The 19,253-nt window shown below is 37.6% G+C and overlaps 1 protein-coding gene across 7 annotated transcripts in view; it reads right to left on the bottom strand.

Moving 5' to 3' along the window:
* Positions 1-16,508, bottom strand: part of ATOSA (atos homolog A) — an 85,105-nt gene extending 68,597 nt beyond the window's left edge. For 2 of the 7 annotated variants that reach the window (XM_061428728.1, XM_061428722.1), the window contains exons 1-2: positions 15,554-16,347; positions 15,125-15,241 (exon numbers count right to left, since the gene is read on the bottom strand). Coding sequence is in view for 6 of the 7 variants with exons in the window: in XM_061428722.1 (XP_061284706.1) it covers positions 15,125-15,140 (16 nt within the window). In the remaining variant the exon portion in view is untranslated. Of the gene's footprint in view, positions 1-15,124 lie in introns of all 7 variants that reach the window. The other 5 variants (XM_061428729.1, XM_061428723.1, XM_061428725.1 and 2 more) reach the window with 5 other exon arrangements.
* Positions 16,509-19,253: the final 2,745 nt, after the last annotated feature.

The following is a 19,253-nucleotide window of genomic DNA, read 5'->3' as shown; positions in this document are numbered from 1 at the left end:
AACCCATCCCATCCCCCAAGAAAATGTGAACTTCATGGTTAAAATAGATATATAAAACAGTTAATTCAAATTAAATTTTTAATGTAATTTTTTTATTCCATGAAACTCACTGAGTCAAAATATAAAATTTACGATATTTTATGGTATGTGAATACTTTACAGCTGTGCATCAGGTTTTCCAAATATCCTTTAAAAAAGTAACCATAAGCAACTCACTACATCCTAGCTATCTTGTTTGAAGGAAAGATCAAGTCTTCACCCACAAAGCACTGACAGTGATGAAATGTTTTCTCAACTATCTAACAAATGCCAGCCCTGTGCCAAGCACCATAACAGGTGTGAGGGAAGAAGTCAGATGCTGTCCTGCCCTTGGAGAATAAGTACTCTAGTGAAGGAGACAGTCTAAAATGAGCAAGTAAAGGATGCCCAAACAGTGGTACATGCCCTGGTCTTCTTTTGTTTCTTAGCGCATGCCAGGCTCTTTCTAAATTCAGGACCTTTGAACATACCACTTCTTTGGCCTGCAATGTTCTCCTCACTCATTACACAGCAGGCTCCTTCTTATCTTCACCTCACTTTCTCAGAGAGGCCTTAGCTAATCATCCCAAGCAAGGGGGTCTTCTCCCTGCCCTAAGTTGTCACCTTCTTAACCTTTGTATATTTCCTTCAGAGCACTTACAACATGTACTTTTCTTACTTGTTCAAGAAATGTTAATATACTAACAATAATACATCACATTTATTGAATATTTCTTCAGAGTCAAACACTATTCCAAGCACTTTACATGGATTACCTCATTTAACCACTATGCCAGTCCTTTATTTAGGTACTATTACTAGCCTTATTTTTCACATGACAAAACTAAAAATGGACTTCTTCCTCTATAATTCTTAATAATAAGCTTCACATTATTTCTTAACTTTTAAAATTTAGACATTATCTCTAATTTCTTTATATTCCTTTCTCTTTTTAGCATCCCAGTTTCAAGGATTAAATATTTATTTCACATTGAGTCTATTTATTACCATTTGACTTTCTTTTAAAAGTATGTACACACTACTTGGAGAAGAATGTTAAAATATAATCACCTAGCCTTTGTTTCTTCCACGTTCCTTGAGGAAGGCTGAATGATCATGATGATCATGATCATGGGGCCAGAATCTAGGGGCAATTGTGCTCTTGTCAGAGGTAATAATATAGTATAGAAAAATTCTCAACTGGTTAGTAGGTAATTTGTTTTACTTTTATAGTTAGACAGGTTACTTTTTTTCCTTTGGGCCTTATGCTTTATCAGCTGTAAAAAAAATGAAAGAGACTCACACTAAGGACCTTTTCAATTCTGATTTCTGGCAACAGCTTAACTTTGAGAGTAATCTCAGAATCATAAAACCATTTTCATGTCCTGAGCTCTTTAGAATGGAATTTAATTTGCACCATGATGTAACCTGATGACTTTTTTTTCCCTCCACTGTTAGTCATTCAGAGTCCCCTAGCAGATACCTGAACTCTGCAACATAAACTACAAGAAAAAGCACAGGAGGGTTGTTATATGCTGGACTACAGAAATATGTCTCCAGGACCAGCAGTCAATCAACAAAATAATTACCAAGATTTGAGTGCAGATTCCTCAAAGGCATAGATATGTTCCTTATTCCAACTTCTAAAGAGTGAGTATACTAACTTAAGAACACACATGCCCAGAGAAACAATTTTTAAGAAAGGAGTTATGAATGACAGAATCTAAGATTTCCTGCTGTGTTCTTTCTGCCACAATACACCGTTGAACAAACCCCTTGTATGACCAAAATTTTTTTCTTAAAGCTTTGGTGTGAAATGTTTATTGGGTTGGATAGGGGAGAAGATATATGTTCATTCTCTCCTTAACAAAGATAGAAAAGCTTATCAGTATTGAGGGGACCTCCTCACTCTATAGCTCACATGAGGTTGGAAAGTATAAGGGCTTCTAATCCTCCAGAATTCATTAAGCTTCTACCATGAGAGAAGTAATCTCAAACTTCATCTTGTTTCCTCTTATTTGTTCTGCTGCTGCTAAGTCACTTCAGTCGTGTCCGACTCTGTGTGACCCCATTGATGGCAGCCCACCAGGCTCCCCCATCCCTGGGATTCTCCAGGCAAGAACACTGGAGTGGGTTGCCATTTCCTTCTCCAATGCATGAAAGTGAAAAGTCAAAGTGAAGTCACTCAAGTCGTGTCCGACTTTAGCAATCCCATGGACTGCAGCCTACCAGGCTCCTCTGTCCATGGGATTTTCTAGGCAAGAATACTGGAGTGGGGTGCCATTGCTTTCTCTGCTTATTTGTTCTAACACACAGCTATTTTAAAATGAACCATGCAGTTTACTACTCTGAACAAAGTGTATCATAAAACAAGAGCCATGGTACAACCAGTATTGTATACCATATTAATATTCCCAAGAATTTTCATAAAAGGCAGTAATTATTAATCCCTCATATATTACAAAGAATGGTGGTGAAGGGAAAACATACAAAGGAGAAAACAATCAGTCAACAGTTGAGATGAGTGTTAGGTAATTTTTATCATACCAGGTTATAATTTAATTTTGAGAGCTAAAAAACTGATTTTTTAAGACTGTCAGATATTCAGTATCTGTACTGGTTTACAATGAAATAATAGAAATGTACTGAAATTATTCTCCCAAGAAGTTCTTTTTAATCATAGAAAGCTAATAAATGGTGCCCTGCTATCAAATGAATGAAGCTGAAAGTCCTTGACATTCAAAACCCTAATCTCACCCATTCCTAAGTAACCCCTCCAATTCACATCAGTCGACCTGCTATCCCTGGATCATCTTTATTGCTCCTTGTGTCTTTCAGTCTTCCCCTTTTTAGTCTCTGTAAATTTCCATCTATCCAAATCATACTGTGTTTTAAGGCTCAATACAGCTGCTATCTCTTCCAAAAGACAGGCTTTGCCCCGAAATTAATCACCCTCTATGAACTCTGATAGTAGACATTACTTTAACTATTTACTGTATACAAGCATCTTATACTATGCTTGTTTATAGTTATCTCATTTGATCCACCCAATAACTTTGAGAAGTGGGAATAAATTTAGAAACAAAATTGGACACTGTAGAATTAATTCTTACAGTTATGAAACAAACAAATCATAGAAAAATAATACAAAATTTTTCCAGTAATAAGTTTTATGCTACACCACAAACATATTAAAATGCATGCAGATATTCATTCAATGATAAATATTTACTGACTAGCTACAAAATGCCAGACATCAATCCATGCACTGACAAACACAGCAGTGGTTAAACACCACTAAGTCCCTGCCTTCGTGAAGTTTATATTCCTATTGAGAGAAAAACAAAAAAAGCAAATAACAAACATAAAACATCAAGTCAAGTAGTGACAAGTACAATGAAGAGTAATTCAGAGTTAAGAGACAAGAAAAGACCTGTACTCTTTTGATAAGATGGTCTAGGAAGTGACAACTTCCTCACTTTGAAGAAGTGACAACTGTGTAGAAAGTCAAATGATGTAAAAGACAATCTTGAGACTTACAGTCCAAAAGGAAACAGCAAATGCCAAGTCCCCATGATGTCAATGTGTTTGTAGTGACTGAATAACAGCAAAATCGATGTGCCTAGGGTACAGGGAACCTTAGAGTACCAAGAAATGAAGTCAGAGAGGTAGCATGAGGCTTCAGGATTAAAAGTGGAATTCTTTCCAATGCAAAAATAATTTAAAATATAATTCTTTTTCAACTGGGAAGTCCTGGAATTTTACCAATACTCATTTTCCTCTTAAATCCACTTAGTCCAAGTAATTTTTTTTTCAAAAAAGTTAAACAAAATAAGGAAATACCCTAAAATCCTAATTAACTGTCCTATTTACATGACCTATTTTTTTTCCCCAAAAGCCAGTACTTTTACTTACTTGTACATTTATATATTCTTATGGTATTCTCCAAAAGCTTACTAAATGTCCAACACCAGGGTCTAACTCCTTTTTTGTAACAGAAAGCAACTTCCTTCCTTAAAAGGCAGTATTACTATAGACAATACTGGGACTACTAGAGAAATATGAACATAAACAGTAAATTAGATATTAGCATTGTGCTAATAGATTTCCTGGATATGGTAACTGTATTACAGGTACATAGGAGAATTTTTTTTTTATGTTTTAATTGGAGGAAAACTGCTTTACAATGTTGTGTTGGTTTCTGACATACAACTGGAATCAGCCATAATTATACATTATATATATATACATAATTATCCCCTCCCAAGAATGCTTATTTTTAGGAGATACACACAGTAGTATGATGATAAATGTTTAACAACTGGTTCTGCAAAGGGAAAAAAAAAGTCCTGGTCTGTAGCACTGCCAATTTCCATGGTGTAAATACTGGTACCTTTGCTGATAGCAAGCAACCAACTCGACTGAGTAGAGAAGAAATGTATACAATTAGCTGTCACATGCTGCTACTAGCCAGTTTCATACTGAAGTACACAGGGTTGAAGTGTCATGATGTCCACCACTTACTCTGAATTTATAAAAACAAAAAAATAAAAAAGCCCTATGTCTGTCTGTCTACCTACCTATCTACTGACCTAGCAGTCAAGAGAGGTAAAACAAAAGTGCTAAGATGTTCATAACCTATGAAAATTAGGATTCTAACTTTTTTTGTGGGTGTGAATACAGCATGCAATGTATGGAAGTTCAAAGGAATCCTATGGCTAATTCTTTCATATATCAAAAAATCTGTACATCAAAAAAATTTTTGCATGTCAAAATTTTGTGACATATACCAAATATGATATAGAGCTTTAACCTCAAGCTATGTTTAAGGTCAAAATCTTGGGAATTCTCTGACAGTCTAGTGGTTAGAACTTTACATTTTCACTGCCAAGGGCCAAGGTTTGATCCTTGGTCCAGAGATAAGATTCCAGAAGCTAGCGCAGCCCCTCAAAAAAACAGATCAAAATTGCCAATATTGAGTGCTGAAGTTACACATTCTCTTAATATTATGAATTTAAGTAGAAGTGACCCACTGGATCACTTCCTTTCACAAAACCATGATATTTCTTCACAAAAGAAAATGGCTAATTTGGTTTTTAAAATGTACAAGAATTCTCTAATGTCAGGATAAAGTTTTATAAATAGCCTGATTTCAGCTATTATTATAAAATTTTAATTCTATTCAGAATATATAAGCTTAATAAGTAGGAAAACAAAAAATGGAAACTTCATATTAATTTAAAATGTCAATTCCTAATTATAAACGAGTTGTACTCTCAAAGAGAATAAGTTTTAAAGTCCAAATAATGGTCATACTTTGAATAAATATTATTTATAAGTAATAGTACATAATAAATAATTACAAATAATAAGTTATGACTAGATTCCCAGGCTAGCCTACCAAAAGCTTCTTAACCTATAATATTAGGCCATTTCTTGCAGCATCAGGAACAAGTCTAGATTCTGACTCACAGAAACAAAAGGGCCATGCTCCAAACACTGAATCAATCCTAGCTAATGTTCTAAAATAAAGAAAAAAGCAATTTGGGGCACCATCTGACCATTCTAATAACTTTCATCAACCTCCTTCTAGTGTCCACCCCCACCCCAATCTCTCTGCCTTAATGCTGCTCTAAATGCTCACAATGGTGTATGATCACCCAGAAATAGTTGGTGTGCTCCACTTACCTACTTTCCCTCTCCCCTTGCATGCACATTACAGATGTGTAGTTCCATACTGGTTTGGATTTCCTCTAGTTGTATATTCCAGAATGCAAGGTTCAGAGTGACAAACAATAAAGATCTGTTGGTCTCTTATGCCTTTTATGATTAGCTTTCACAACAAAGCCCTGAAACATTCATTTCCTCAGTGCAGCTGATTCAAGTTGCTTATCCTTGGAAATGAAACACTAATCAATCCCTGTCCCATGTCAGGCACATGCTAGTTGCTGAACCTTGGGTTCTCAGTTCACCTTTCCCACAACCCTTAAAGCTAATGGTATTTGAACAAAAAGAACTGAAGTTCTGACAGGTTATGTAATTTGCTCAAGGTCATTTGGCTGAAGTGCTAGATTTAGAATTTCTATCTAAGTTTGATCCTAAAGCCTTAGGGTCTTAACTCTATGCTGCTAAAAAGGACACATTTGAGCCAATTTTATAACAAAAGATAGCCATCATTTCAATATTCTTCAAAAATATATAATTAAATATACACTTATTAATCTAAGTGGTTCTCCTGTTGGTTTAATTTCAGTCAGGATAACAAGGGGAAACTTTAAAAACTGTAAAAAACCAGGTACTGCATAAATGGGTATTTTTAGACAGAATGACCTCCCCTAAGATACACCTGAGAGCACCTAGCTCTTTGCTCATGAGTACAGATCATCCTGTCTATACAGCAAACCAGTCAATATATATAGCATTTCACACCTTATAAAGTTCTTTGACACATTATTATCTTACCTGAAGCTCAGAAGCAACACTTGGAGCCTAGTACATTTTACATATGGGAAAACAGGTTTGGAAATTGATCCCAAGTCACAGAACCTGTAAACGAGAGAACAGGCCCCAAATCTACACTCTAAATCCTAAGTCTTTATCCTACTTGTACTCATAAATCTGAAGTTATCCAATCAATTTAATCTCTCTCTCTTTCAAAGAAATAGCAACAGGAACAAATTCAGTATGGTGGTTGGAGAGCGGAGAGCTACCAACAAATGCTTCTGTGTGGATTATTTGTTAAGTAAATGTATATACATATATATAAACTTAGAACTACCTATACCAAACAGCTTTTGCCTACACCTTAGTTATTTTACAGAATTTTATTTCAACTTAGTGAGATTTAATCAATTTTAAAATATCATCTTCTTTTAAGTTATTTGCAAATATATTTTAAATCTATTTTTTAAAATTAGGTATAATGTTGTGATAATAGCCTGTCAATAATGCAAGAAAATCCCTAAAATGAGAGAATTTCAGTTGGTGTCAGTAAAACAATCAATGATTTCTAGTCATCTGCTTCTACTCCTATTTGCTTCACAAATATTGAGATAAACTAGTGATTCATTTTTTTTAAGCACCTCCTACACACCCACCATGTATAAGTCCATCAGCTAGGTGATGGAAATCCAGTTGTGAACAAGAGACAAGGTTCCTGTCCTCATGGAACTTAAAATCTAGTCGTGGAGACAGACAATAAACAAAGAAAAAAAATCACATAATATGGTAAATGCTACGAAAGAGACTGTGGAGACACAGAACAAGGACCCTAATTTAATAAATAATAATAGCTGCTAACTTTAATTGAGCACTTTAGATAGTGTAGTCAGAGAATATCTCTCTGAAAAATGATATTTAAACCAAGATCAAAAGAATGACAAGGAGCTCCCCACGTGATGACTGGGGAGGTTTTTCAGGCAGAAGAAATAATGGACACAAGGCTGTGAATGGTCACTGAACACCTAAAAGGTGGCCAGTGGGACTGGGCAAGTTGAACAAACATAAGACATTCAAAAAGCCTTATTATAATTTTACTGAATGAGTTTCTTTTATATGAAAAGGAATATATGTGAAATCTCAATTCAGGTTATTGCTGGGTCTGTTTTTGGCATTACACATGGATTAATGGCTAATATTTTGAGTAGCTACTGGCATTTTTAGCCAGTTGATTCTGTTTCGATTTAATAAGGAAGTCTAACATAATCAATGTCAGATTTTTTCAACCATTTGAGGAAAGACAGAATTAACTATTGACAAATTGACTTTGGTTTACCTACTGAGAAAGAAATACTGTTTCCTGGTACTGCGATTCTGCTTTCTCATTTAAAAAAAGTCAGTATTCAGTTGGAATTTCTAAGTTAAACATTCCCTCCATTTTTAAAACCCTCAGCCTTAATTGAGTGGAAAATACTACTGTAATTAGATGCAAAGTTGAGAAGGACAAAAGAATAAATGAATGTAAGTATTCCTTATTTAACAACTAATTTTTTTCCTATACTTGTTCACAGTGCAGAAAGTTCAGGCCCCACAGGTTTCTTCACTTTTTGAAAAGGAAATCAGCTTTTGAGTTACTCTCCCTGTGTACACATTAGCTTCTCAATTCTGCTTCCAATTATCTTTTCTTCTCATCCTTCAAAGAAATGACAGTGTTCTATCCACTGAATCATATCTTTCTTACAGGATGACAGGCGAAAACATAAGGAACCTCTATGTTAATCCCTTTAGAATTGAGTCTCAGAAGTTGTATCAATCCAGCACTTATCTGACAGATACTGATGTGTCAAGACCCATCAGTGGATGAAAGGCCAACAGTAGTCATTTTCGGACTTGAGATCACAGTGAGTATATAAAACACATACAGCTGAATTAGCCCCTTTCTTTTGTCCTCCCCAGCCTTCCCTAAATAACTGACTTAATTAGAATATGTCCAATTATAGGAAAAGCTGTTCACACATGAATATTTACTATGTCCCAGCCATAGTTCTAAGCACATTATATACACTAACTTATTTACTCAAATAACTCTAAAGGCAAGGTACTATTACTTCCTCCATTGCAAAGATGAAAAAGGTAAGGCACAAATAAGATATATAGTTTTCTAAGATCATAATAATTAGCAAATCTGTTTTTTATTTCCCTTGGGCCTGTTTTTAAACAAATTTGGCCCCAATATCTTATAACATTTTAATACAACATATTCCTACCAGAGGGTTTACAGCATGTACCCAAGCCTGCCTTTTCATATTGTTCATGGGGTTCTTAAGGCAAGAATGCTGAAGTGGTTTGCCATTTCCTTCTCCAGTGGACCATGTTTTGTCAATACCAATAACCTCAGATAGGCAGATGACAGTACTCTAATGGCAGAAACCAAAGAGGAACTAAAGAGCCTCTTGATGAAGGTGAAAGAGGAGAGTGAAAAAGCTGGTTTAAAACTCAACATTCAAAAAATGAAGATCATGGCATCTGTTCCCATCACTTCATGGCAAATAGATGGGGAAGAAGATGGAAACAGAGACAGACTTTATTTTCTTGGGCTCCGAAATCACTGGAGACAGTGACTGCAGCCATGAAATTAAAAGATGCTTGCTCCTTGGAAGAAAAGTTATGACCAATCTAGATAGCATATTAAAAAGCAGAGACATTACTTTGCCAACAAAGGTCCATCTAGTCAAAGCTATGGTTTTCCTGGTAGTCATGTATAGATGTGAGAGTTGGACCATAAAGGAGGCTGAGTGCTGAAGAATTGATGGTTTTGACTGTGGTGCTTGGAGAAGACTCTTGAGAGTCCCCTGGACTGCAAGGAGATAAAACCAATCAATCCTAAAGGAAATCAACCCTGAATATTCATTGTAAGGACTGATGCTGAAGCTGAAGCTCCAATACTTTGGCGACTTGATGCAAAGAGCTGTCTCTGGAAAAGACCCTGATGCTTGAAAAGATTGAAGGCAGGAAAAGAGGATGACAGAGGATAAGATGTTGGATGGTATCACAGATTCAATGGACCTGAGTTTGAGCAAACTCAGGGATATAGTGAAGGACAGGGAAGCCTGGCATGCTGCTGTTTATGGGGTCGAAGAGTCGGACACAACTGAATGACTGAACAACAACCCAAGCTTACTTTGAATCTGGGCTAGTTCTCTTCTTAGCTGTGTAACCTTGGATAAGTTACTGTGACTATTTCATTTATGAAATGAAGATGAACAACAGCACCTAGTTTCTTGAACAACTGTGATGTTTAAATGAGTTATATAAACTACTTGGATCAGTGCCTGGCACACAGTATGTAGAAGAGTTAGCTGTTACTAGTAATAGTACCACCACTACCTCCACTGAGGGAATTTAGCAAAAGGCTGTTCTATTTAATCTAGTCAACACTTCTTGTCCTCTGTCATTTCTGTTGCTTGATTTACATTGGCTAACAATGAACTATTAGCAAGTTAGAAACTCATCTACCTCCCATGCTATTTTTTTCTAGTCCTTACCATTTCTTTCCCCATTTCAGTTGCCCAGGAAGAAATGTTTGAGATTAAAATGATTTGCATATACTCTAGGTAAGTTCATAAGCCACTGCAATACTAACGCTAAACCCTAAATTTGTAATATAATCAAAAAGGGGGTGTCTCAGTCCATTTAGTCTGCAATAACAAAATACCATAACTAGGTAACTTATAAACAGCAGAAATTTATTTCTCACAGTTATGGAGGCTGGAACATCCAAGATCAAGGCACTAGCAGATATGGGTACCTGGTGAGGATCAGCTTTCTCACTAGGTATTTGTCTTTTCATTATAACCTAAAATGGTGGAAGTGGTGAGGGTACTTTCCTGGGTCTCTTTTATGAGGGCACTAACACCATTCAAGAAGTCTTCACCCTCATGACCTAATCATCTACCAAAGGCCCCTACCTCTTAGTACCATCATCCTGGAGCTAAGGATTTCAATCTGTGGATTTTATGGGCACATAAATATTCAATCTACAGCAGAGGGGGGAAAAAAATTAAGCTTTCCTCTCAGTTTAAACCTCAAAAAAAAAAAAAATCAATTGCTTGGTATTTTATTTGTGCAACAGGTTTTGCATTAATAGTTTTCACTTAATACTCATAAATGAATGACTCATGAATTGAAACACAGTATGTTTAAATTATTAAAGTTTTAATGATTTCCTAGATATTATAGGCCTTAACCTTTCATAACAGTTGATAAGTTCAGACAACTTTCTTGGAAATATCTGATGAAGAAACTCTAACCAAAGCAAGTGTGCATGCATACTAAGTCGCTTCAGTCATGTCCAACTCTTTGTGACCCTATGGACTGTAGCCTGCCAGGCTCCCCCTGTCCAGGGGGATTCTCCAGGCAAGAATACTGGAGTGGGTTGCCATTCCATCCTCCAGGGGATCTTCCCCACCCAGGGATCAAACCCGCATCTCTGGTAGCTCCTGCCTTGCAAATGGATTGTTTATCACTGAGCCACCAGAAAAGACCAACAAAGCATAAAGCACAGCAAAATTGACACTTATCTTTTAAATTAAAAAGATTTTGATTCTACTTAAACTGTTATACAATACCATGAATTTAGGAATTCTGAAACCTTTGGGGCTTTGAAATCAAAACATAAGCTTATATTATTTTGAAATACATTTTTATAGAAAAAAACATACCATGCATCCAAAATATACAAAATTATAAATACCACATATTTATAACATAAATATTAAATGTTAAAAATGTAAAGTGCTTTAATTACATCTGTGCAAAAACCATACTTTAGACATCTCTTGAAACACTGAACATTCAATATCTAACTAGGATCAGATCCAAACTTAACATCCTTGAGTACAAGGTGAAATAACATCATTTAACCTCTCCAACTGCCCAGCTCTAGTCAGAATTTAACACCATTTAAACAGGTATTCCTAGGAAGCTTGGTCCGCCCATGCCACCCTCTACACATAGAAATTAACATATTTATACTTATAGTAACAAAAGACAGAGAAATAAATTCCACATATATCAAGCATTCTTTTGTAGCTTTTATATATTCTCAGATACCTATACATTAAAAGCCTATTAAATCTGCTAGAGCCTTAGCAGGTTTCAGGCTATGAATGTGAAACAAAACAAGGTACTACTAGGCTATTGCACACTTGACTAGTTCTTTACCTTTTTTGAACCTATTTTATAACTGAACATATAAGCATCTGTAATATCTTAACATAATTATCATGTATTTAAAAACTACTATGTGCCAACCAGTGTCATATTTCTTTCTAGCAACTATGAGAAGTTGGAATTATCCCTGTTTTACAGAGAAGGAACCTGAAACTCTCAGAAATTAAGTAATTAAATGAAGATTACAGAGCTAGGAAGTAATGGAACAAGGATACAAATAGAAAAAGTCTGATTCCAAAACCTGTGCCAATGATAACATCAAAGACTCATCTCTGGCAGCATTGTGCAAGTAATGTTATATAACTGCTTAAAAATCTTAAAAAAAGAAAAAAGAGAAAAAAAGATTTACCTCAGACTGTAATAAAATTCTATTGACTACTGTAAAACATTGCCATTGTACAGTAACATCTTAGTTATCTGAAAGTACAGTAGAAATTCTCTTATTTTCACTTAATCAACTAGCCATATTGTCCAGTGCTTTCCATTGCCTCCATAAAGTAAACTGACAGATACTAGCAGCTAGTTAAGTACTTCCAGTTTCCTGTGCACTTCTACTCCTGCTAGTTGAGTTGTGTGCTTAACTAATGGCTAATATTTGGAGTTTAGTCCCAAACTTGCTTATGCCACTCAATAGTAATGAACTTATTTGAGTGCAAACAAAAGGTTATTTCTGTGAAAACCATGTTGACTGCTTTGGAAATAGAATATTTTGATGAACATAATTTTGATGAATATATATTCCTTCTTCCCCCAAGGCACACTCCTGTTGACTACACAAATATCTTTATAATTCTTGGTATACATAGATATCTATAAAATTGTACTAAACATTAAAAAAGAATTTTACATTTTTTAAATGTAAAATATTCCACCCTTTGATTTGTTTACAAAGTCTTATTCCACTTTAAAGAAATCAAAAGTAGAAATCTTTAGGTTTACATTTTTGGTGTGGTTTACATAAGAAAGATCACATCTAACTGATTAAACAGGCTCCATTCTCTGCCACTCCCATTTCTAAAGAAGGGCCTTCTAGCCTACATCAAAAGACAGGCAAAATAATTAAGGCATTATTTTTTTCTGATTCCTCACTTTAACTTTTTAGATTATCCAACCGACTACCACATGCAACTGTGTAGGATAAGAGACTCTTTTTGTACTTATTTAGAAACTGACGCACATTTGTATCCCACTCAGCAAATATCTCAGACTTTCGACACTAGAATTCATATACATTCTCAGTTTCTGAATGAATATCTGAAGATTCCCCTATTTACTCTCATTTTTTAGAGAACTCAGTGCTAAGTATGGTTATCTAGTTTTTTAACCACAGATATTAAATGCAAGAATAAGCATATTGACAACAAAGACAATTGACAGCATGGGAATTCAAAAATCAGATATTAAAGTAAACAGGCTGAAGGGGTTTAAATTAGAGGCAAAAAAAAAAAAATCTTTGTCCACATATTATGAGTACAACAGAAAATATTTTGGCATTTAAAGAGTGAAGTTTCAGTCATCCAGAAAACAAACTCATACAGACTAGTTTCTTAGACACCAATGTAGAAAAAGTGAAGTATTACTGTTGTCTAGCTCTCCCATAACTGTCCCTTGCGAACTACAGATCAAGAAATCAATTCAATGGGTTATGCAAGCAATTTTTAAAAACTGAAATAGAAGAGAAAAATACAAGACCACAATGCACGTAGTAAGTATGTTTTCTGAAAAGTTTATTTCAGTATTTCTGTACTATTTGCAAAGTCAAAGATATTACTTACTCTAGATCATGGTCAAAAGAAAGCCATGGGCCTAAAGACTCATAAAATATAGTCTCAGTACCAAACTTTCGATTCCCTCATTTTTACATCATAATGCTAAAGAAAGACACAATTTTAATGAGAAAAAAAGTCACTTCTTTAGGAATCTTGATGCATAAATGTATTTACTTTTTCTAGTAATCTACATTAATAGATAACATTTTATCATGCTTAGTACTAGTTTTGGCTAAAATAGAGATTTTGTGTAAGTATTTAAAGTAACTTTGAAACAATGACTTTGATTTTATTTGTTTATTCTGAGATGCAATTACTGACCTTGGTGCCAGCTTTCCAAAGTCACTAATGTAATCTAAAAGTCTAAACTTGGCAATCTACATAAGCAACCTGATTAGTAGCAATATAGTTGCTAATACTTAAAACATACAAAGCTGATTTTAAGAATCAACCAAACACTGAAACACTTAAAAACTAATTTAAACCTCTAAATTAAGTATGGCTTTCTCCACTTCTTTCTAGTGCATTTTAAGAAAATATCACCAAAGACGTATTTGCGTAGAAAAGAGAATTTGACTTTCTAATCCACTTTGAAAATAATATGTGGAAAAAATAACCAGTTTAACACATATCTTTTCAAATTATTTTATTTTTAAAAATTATTATGTGTTTTTTTTTTCCTGTCTTATTTATTTACTTATTTACTGCCACACTGTGCTGCCTGTGGGATCTTAGTTCCCTATCAAGGATCAAACCTGTGCCTCCTACAGTGCAAGCACATAATCCAACCCACTGGATCACCAGGGAATTTCCTATATCTTTTTTTTTAAATGAGCATCTAATTCATAAGGATAAATTAACATTTCCAATCCAAAAGTCTCACATTTGGAAGGGACTCTGTCATCTAGTCCAATTCCTTACCAATTACATTAATCCTCTTCTTATAATATTCCTTAGAACCAAATTCCCATATTACTGAAACTCCTAACTACCACTGTATTAAAGTCTTCTAAAGTTGGTCCTTGCTATGAATCTAAAGCAGACTGATAAATGGGTTTTTCAATTCCTTTGAAGTGCCTGAAAAACACAGTGTATACATTATTCCCAGAAGTCCTGAAAATACAGGTTTAGAAAGAAAATGGCACATTTACAGTACTTATTATAGGGATTTCAGTAGCCCTGTCCATATACTGATATACTGCAAAGTACTCCAGGGATTTGTTCAAACTTTGAGAGTTTGCTTAAAGCATAAAAATCAGCAATGACAAATAATATCTGTTAACTCAAACAATCTTAAATTTTCTGTTTATCAAGTTCAAATTCTCAAACTGAGGAAACTTGTAAACTTTTTTAAAACTGAAGTTAGACTGACTTTACCTAAAAATGTGTAACTCTCAAATGGTATCAAATTTTGTGACTCCAGATAAAAATGCTATTATTGAAAATTTCACTTTTAGTATCTCTTGAAACTAACATTCTGAAGACACTTTTGAAGAATGTCTTCTCCCATCTAGTTCCGAACTCTTCCCCGTGCCCTTCTCTACCTTACCAGCTGGAAATCTGTAACAGAAATAATCATATGTAATTCAGTTGATCCTGCCGCAGAATTAGGTTAACCTTTCTAAAATGGGGCACAAGAAAAAAGAAATCCTACTTAAATTATGTACCTCGGTCTGGCTTCATTTTCACGTCGATATCCACCCAAGGTGCTGTGAAATACACGTGTGGGTTCTCTTCAACAGGCTCGCCGCTGATTTTGCAGCTACTGTTTCGTTTTCAAAAGGCTAAAAGAGGTCAAAATAAAATTAATCTGGTCCTGCCCTAACACTCGATCTTGCAAGAAAACTACTGCTAACAGGCCTCTTCTGGCACTAAGAGCGGTGACAGCACCATCCGCAGGTCTGAAAAAAGCAAAACTCTACACCGCCTCCCCCATCGACTCCGGACCAAGCACCCTTCTTCCCCGCCCCTGTGCTCTCCAGGCCAAAGTGTCCTTCTTTGACACGTCTCCAAACCAAAAGGAAGATCTATTTATAACTTGAATGTACAGGCGGGGGAGGGGGGGGGAGGAAATCAAGCAACTCAAGCTAACTAACCCCTTTGTAAAAAACGCCTCTGGGAACAGTGGCACCTCCGCAGTGACTGGTATAGATATGCTCGGACCTGATGACTTGGGCGCAGGAAACTCTTCAAGACCCCAAACGCCTCGCCGACGCTCTGCCCGCCCCGCAAGGCCTCACCTGTGTAATTACCCTCTGGCTAGTCTTCCTGCCTCAACCGCGGCCAAGTTTACACAATGAGAGGGTCAGAAAGAAACGCGAGACATCTCCTCGCGCCCAGCCCCCAGTCCCAAAAGAACTGTACTGTGCTGCCCCGGGTCGCCCCTGCAACACCCCTGGCCCTGAGAGGCCGGGCCTGAGGGTCTTCCCGGGAAGGTGTTTACAGCCGGGCGATCGCCCCTGCTCGGTGCAGCCTGCCGGTGAGGGCCCCTTCCGTCCCGCCGCGGCCCCGGATTTCCTTCAGTCCCGCCGTCCGCAGCGCCGCGCCGGCCCCTCTCTCAGCCGGAGAGTTGTTTTCATGGCTCCCTCGGCCGACCTCTGCTGACTAACTCTCTCTCTCGCCTCCCGTCCCAATACCTCCTCCTCCTGGCACTTCTCTCTCCGCCGTTCGCCCAGCGGCTCACATCACACTCCCACCTCAGACGTGAGGCTCCGAGAGGCGCAGGGCCGGCAAAAGCGGAGTGTGGCGCGCAGCGGCCCCCGAGGCTGCGCTAGAGGACCATGGGGGCCCGAGACTACAAGCCCGACGCGGCTCCCCGGCGCCCCTGTGGCCATCCACCCCCGCCTTGGCCGCCGCCTCGCTCCGCTCCCGACGCTCAGCCCCTCGTTCTGCCTGACTCGCACCCGAGCCCCGCGGCCCTCGGGCTTTGGCCGCCTGTCGACCTGGCCAGCCCGCTCGCCCCGCGCCTCTGCCAGCTCCTCGCCCGCCCGCTGTCTCTAGCTCTGGCGCCCCAGCTCCCCGGCCCCCTCGCTCGCCCAGTTCTTTCTCTGCTGTTTGCCCTGTCAAAACACTGCCCGGGTCACGTGTCCCAACAACAGCCAACCCACCGCTCGTCACTTCCTCCCCGGCGGCCTCAGCAGCTGGCTCCCGGTTGTTATGACAACGCCCGGCGCGCCCAGGGGCGCTAGCCTGGGGGCCTGGGTTTCCTTGCAGGTGCGGCGGGTTGCGAGGGGCTGGCGGAGCCTCGAAGGCCCGCGAGGCGCCAGGCGCATCGGCTGCGCTCGCCTCCTGTCTGCCCCTCGAGCTGGCTGAAGCGCGTCTGGGACCAGGAACCAGAGCTGCGCTATTAGAGCACAGAGTAACCGAGGAGATGTCATCCGAGGGCCTGCCCGAGACGTGGAGGATAATTATAGTCTCCTCCTCCACCTCCTCCACACGGGATACTGGCGCAGAGTTGTGACCCATCCCCGAGTGGCTTGCAGTGCACAGTGGAAGCTGGATCTAATTGTGGCCGGGACAAGAGCGTGGGCCTCCATACGCTTCAGGGACTGGGGAGTTTAAGAACAGCCCTCCTCACCCTAAATTTTTTTTTTTTCACATTACTAGGGATTTTAGTAGGATTCAGAACCCAAGCTCCCGAGGCACTTGCTGTGCTAAAAATAATTTTTATAATCTCTGAAACACTGACTCATGGCAAGAGGACACTTTTGACACCGTGTTATTGTTGGGGAGCTGTAATTTTGTTGTTGTGCTATAACAATGTGACATGATGACATTTCATGTTGCGATGTTGTGTCATCATTTCAACACAAACAGATGACAAGGATCTGCTGTAATTAAAAAAAAGCAACCCTAGCAAGGACTGAAGCTATTAGTTACTCAGTTTATAGACAAAGTACATATGGGGTTGTGAGCTTAAAATAGAGACAAAGTACAAAATTTACAGTCCTCTTGGTTTCAGTATAAAAACTCTTTTTAAAAAAAGACACAATTTTGCATACAAGAATCACAACGGGATGAGAAGGAAATAGCAATCCACTCCAGTATTCTTGCCTGGGAAATCCCATGAACAGAGGAGCCTGGCGGGCTACAGTCCATGGGGTAGCAAAAGAGCCGGACACGACTTAGCAACTACACCACCACCACCATCATGTATTTTGGGGGTAAGTGTCTAGCGCCACAGTTCCATCTGATGTGGTTCCCACTTTGAAGATGTTTCCAACAGCTTTTTGTTTTGTGCACTTCTGTCCTCTAAAATTAAGTGGAATTAATATTGAAGGTGTAAACGTTGTAAGTATTCAATAAACCACTGTGTGTGTGTTTTTTTTTTACAAACCCCTATCTTTTAATAGTTGATAACTCAAGAGAGTTTTGAAAACGAAACTGTTGTATTTGTTTTCATTATATTTAAAATATTCAGAAGTAAACTAAATTATCATTAAAAAAAAAAGAATCACAACAAGAAAGTACTAGGATGGGTCTAAAGGTGATTTCCATTAGTCTTTGTATTCTTCTGAGGTTTCCGAAGTTTTACAGTGAGGATTGTTTACTTCTACCTCAGAAGTTTTTGTAAATTACAATTGGGATTACATTTTTTTTGCCTCAAATCAATCAAATGCATATATTTTTATTATGAAAAAATAATATTTTCTGGATGTTTTCATATGTACAGTAGAATTATGTATGCAACTGCATTTAAAAACCTTAACTCTAAGATTGTAACTAGTCAAAACCGGACAGAGCATTCAAGAGGGTAATATGCATGTTCTAGCATCTTGAAGATGAAACTTCTGACAAATGCCAACAGTTTGTTAATCAATGTAATAGCTACAAATGTTAACTCCCAGTGGATTTGACTTAGATATTATTGAATACCATATTATGTAGTTTCTTGTGTGAACTGAAGTTTTATTTGTTCTAACATCAATTCTCAGTTAACCTCGGTAATGGGAGACAGAAAGGACAGTTAAAGATAATCCAAAATCCTAAATTTAGCACAACAGCTGGGACTAGCTAACAGCTATTGTAAAGGCTTACTGGGTGAACAGGCAGCAAGATCTGTGATTCAGCTCCTCTTCCTCTGCCAAATTTGCAAGAGGTATAAAGGCTAGGAAAAAAAGGAGTGGAGGCTGAGAGTATTGGATAATCTGGAAAACAAAATAATTATCTTTTAAACGATTAAGTTTTACAGCACATGGATAAATGATAATGTCTGAGCATTTGTTAGACTTGAATCTTTTTACCTTGAAACTTTTGATTGAGAATCTTAAATTTGTTGAAAATTTGGAATTAATTATGGCACTGGAAAAAGTATTTTTAAAGAAATATATTTTTGACTCATTAATTTATTTTTCAAATTATTTTTTCATTCATTCAGCTCTCCTTTATAGAACACTCACTATCTGCTGGGCATATGCTAGTCTCTGAGAACACTAAAGTCACCAAAAACAGGGTCATTACTCTCATGGAGCTTAACAGTATTGACTACTGCAGTTGCATGGTCTAGGTCAGGTCACATTCTACAGCCTCCCTTAACCTATAAAAGTGAGGTATTTGGACTCAGGCAGTATATAATCTCTTTATAATTCCAAAATAATTCTATAATTGTTTAAAACATTTGCAGAATGGTTGGAAATAATGACCTACCTACCATGGCAACTCTTAAGTGTTGGTGATAAAGTGTGTTTGCACCTTGGAGCACCCAAGCAAAACAAACATCTCTGTTTCCTGCTTGGTGAGGGGTGAAGGTGGGTGAAGCAAGTCAAAACAGCTGGCAGGAACCTTCCCCCTTTTCTA

Source organism: Bos javanicus, chromosome 10, assembly GCF_032452875.1.
Source record: "Bos javanicus breed banteng chromosome 10, ARS-OSU_banteng_1.0, whole genome shotgun sequence".
Classification (NCBI taxonomy): Eukaryota; Metazoa; Chordata; class Mammalia; order Artiodactyla; family Bovidae; genus Bos; species Bos javanicus.
The sequence above is the reverse complement of the archived record's forward strand: the minus strand, read 5'-3'. Positions and strand labels throughout refer to the sequence as shown.